At 31.1% G+C, this 1681-nt stretch overlaps 1 protein-coding gene across 1 annotated transcript; it reads left to right on the forward strand.

Moving 5' to 3' along the window:
- Positions 1-527: 527 nt before the first annotated feature.
- On the forward strand, positions 528-1599 carry LOC111033850 (the record flags this gene model as incomplete). Its single annotated transcript, XM_022314785.1, has 4 exons — positions 528-754; positions 833-905; positions 972-1059; positions 1225-1599. Coding segments are annotated over exons 1-4 (763 nt in total), but the record flags the coding sequence as incomplete, so codon positions are not given.
- Positions 1600-1681: the final 82 nt, after the last annotated feature.

Below are 1681 nucleotides of genomic sequence, written 5' to 3' on the forward strand. Positions count from 1 at the left end.
GATACATTTCTTTCGATATGAGTAATTTTTGTATCGATACTTTGTATTCGATATTTTACTCATATCGATACAAATATAAAGTATTGAATGGAATTTTATAATTTTATTGATATTATCAAATTATCACACCGAAATACGTTATCACGGTTACTACCGTACGTTAACAAATTAAATCATGGAAACAATCGACATTTTCGAGGTTAAAACTGAAACACTATTCGACTCGAAACACTATTCAGTATTCACTCGACTCAACACTCCGCAGTTCGCAGTTTCGCTTTTGCACATCGGCATCGCACACGGTACACCAGCACATTAACGTAATACGTAAACAATAAATGTTTTAAATGGTTGTGCAGTTGTGCTAGTGAGTATTGACTTAGTGTTGTGACTTGTAAATTATTGTGATATCTGCTACGTTTAAGAGAATTACATCGTTGATAGCTGTAGTAAGGTATTCATAGACATAGTTTATACTACGGAAAATATATAAAATAATCATTGTATGTTGTAAATATGTTCTAGTCATGGCACCTCCCAGAAGTAAAGTATGGATATGCTTCACTAAGCTCGATAGTACATTGGCTAAATGTAAATTGTGTTCAGTGGATGTAAAGTATTGTGGAAATACGTCGAATTTAATGAAACACCTTTTGAAACATCCAAATGTCCCAAAGTCAACTGAAGCGCTTAACAAATTTCTGAAAAATAATAGCAATACTCAAACTAGATTAACTAGTATTATGGGTCAAAGGTAATAATAAGCAATTTTAGATGTATTTAATAAATTACTATAATATCATTTCAATACAATGTACTGTTTAAATGTTAGCGTTCATCCCGTTCAGAGTACTTCGTTATCGATGACTATTCATCCATGTACTGCAGACGAACAAATAGAACAGGTAAAAATAATAGTGTTTATGATATTGTGTTTTAATTAACATAACGGGTGTTTATTCACATAGCAGGTAGATGATCCAGTTCCATACAATGATACAATAACAGTGTTAAGACAGCCAATTGTTGAATCGTTCAAAAGATTAAGTTCCTTTAAAGGTAAATAATACACATTTATATTATTTTAGGTAAAAAGATAATGTAACTTTTTTCAAACCAAAAAATTGTTTTTTCAACTATTTTAACTATACTTAAAGTAGGGGAAAATGTAAATTTAAAATTTATGTTTGTTATTTACACTAAATATCTTTTATTTTACTTCAGAGGGTGGGCTACTGCATTCAAGAACAACAATGACGTTACTATATTTCATTTGTAAAGATCGAAGACCATTTCACATAGTTCAAGGTGCAGGGTTCAAAAGATTAATGAAAGAACTAGTGCCTTCGTACAAGGTCCCATGTCCAGCCACCCTCAAAAAAGTACTCGATGATAAATATGAAATCACTAAAATATCATTTATACAAACACTAGAAGATGTACAACATATGTCATTGACTTTTGATGTCTGGAAAGAGACAATGACAGAAACTAGCTTCCTTGGTGTAACCGTTCACTTCCTAGAAAATACTGTACTTAAATCACAATGCTTGGCAGTCCGTGAATTAAAAGAGAGGCATACAGCTGAATATATTGAATGTATATTGAATAACATATTATTAAATTGGAATATTAACAAAGAAAAAATAGTAACCATCATAACAGATAACGGCGCTAATAT

Source organism: Myzus persicae, unplaced genomic scaffold (assembly GCF_001856785.1).
Source record: "Myzus persicae strain clone G006 unplaced genomic scaffold, MPER_G0061.0, whole genome shotgun sequence".
Taxonomy (NCBI): Eukaryota; Metazoa; Arthropoda; class Insecta; order Hemiptera; family Aphididae; genus Myzus; species Myzus persicae.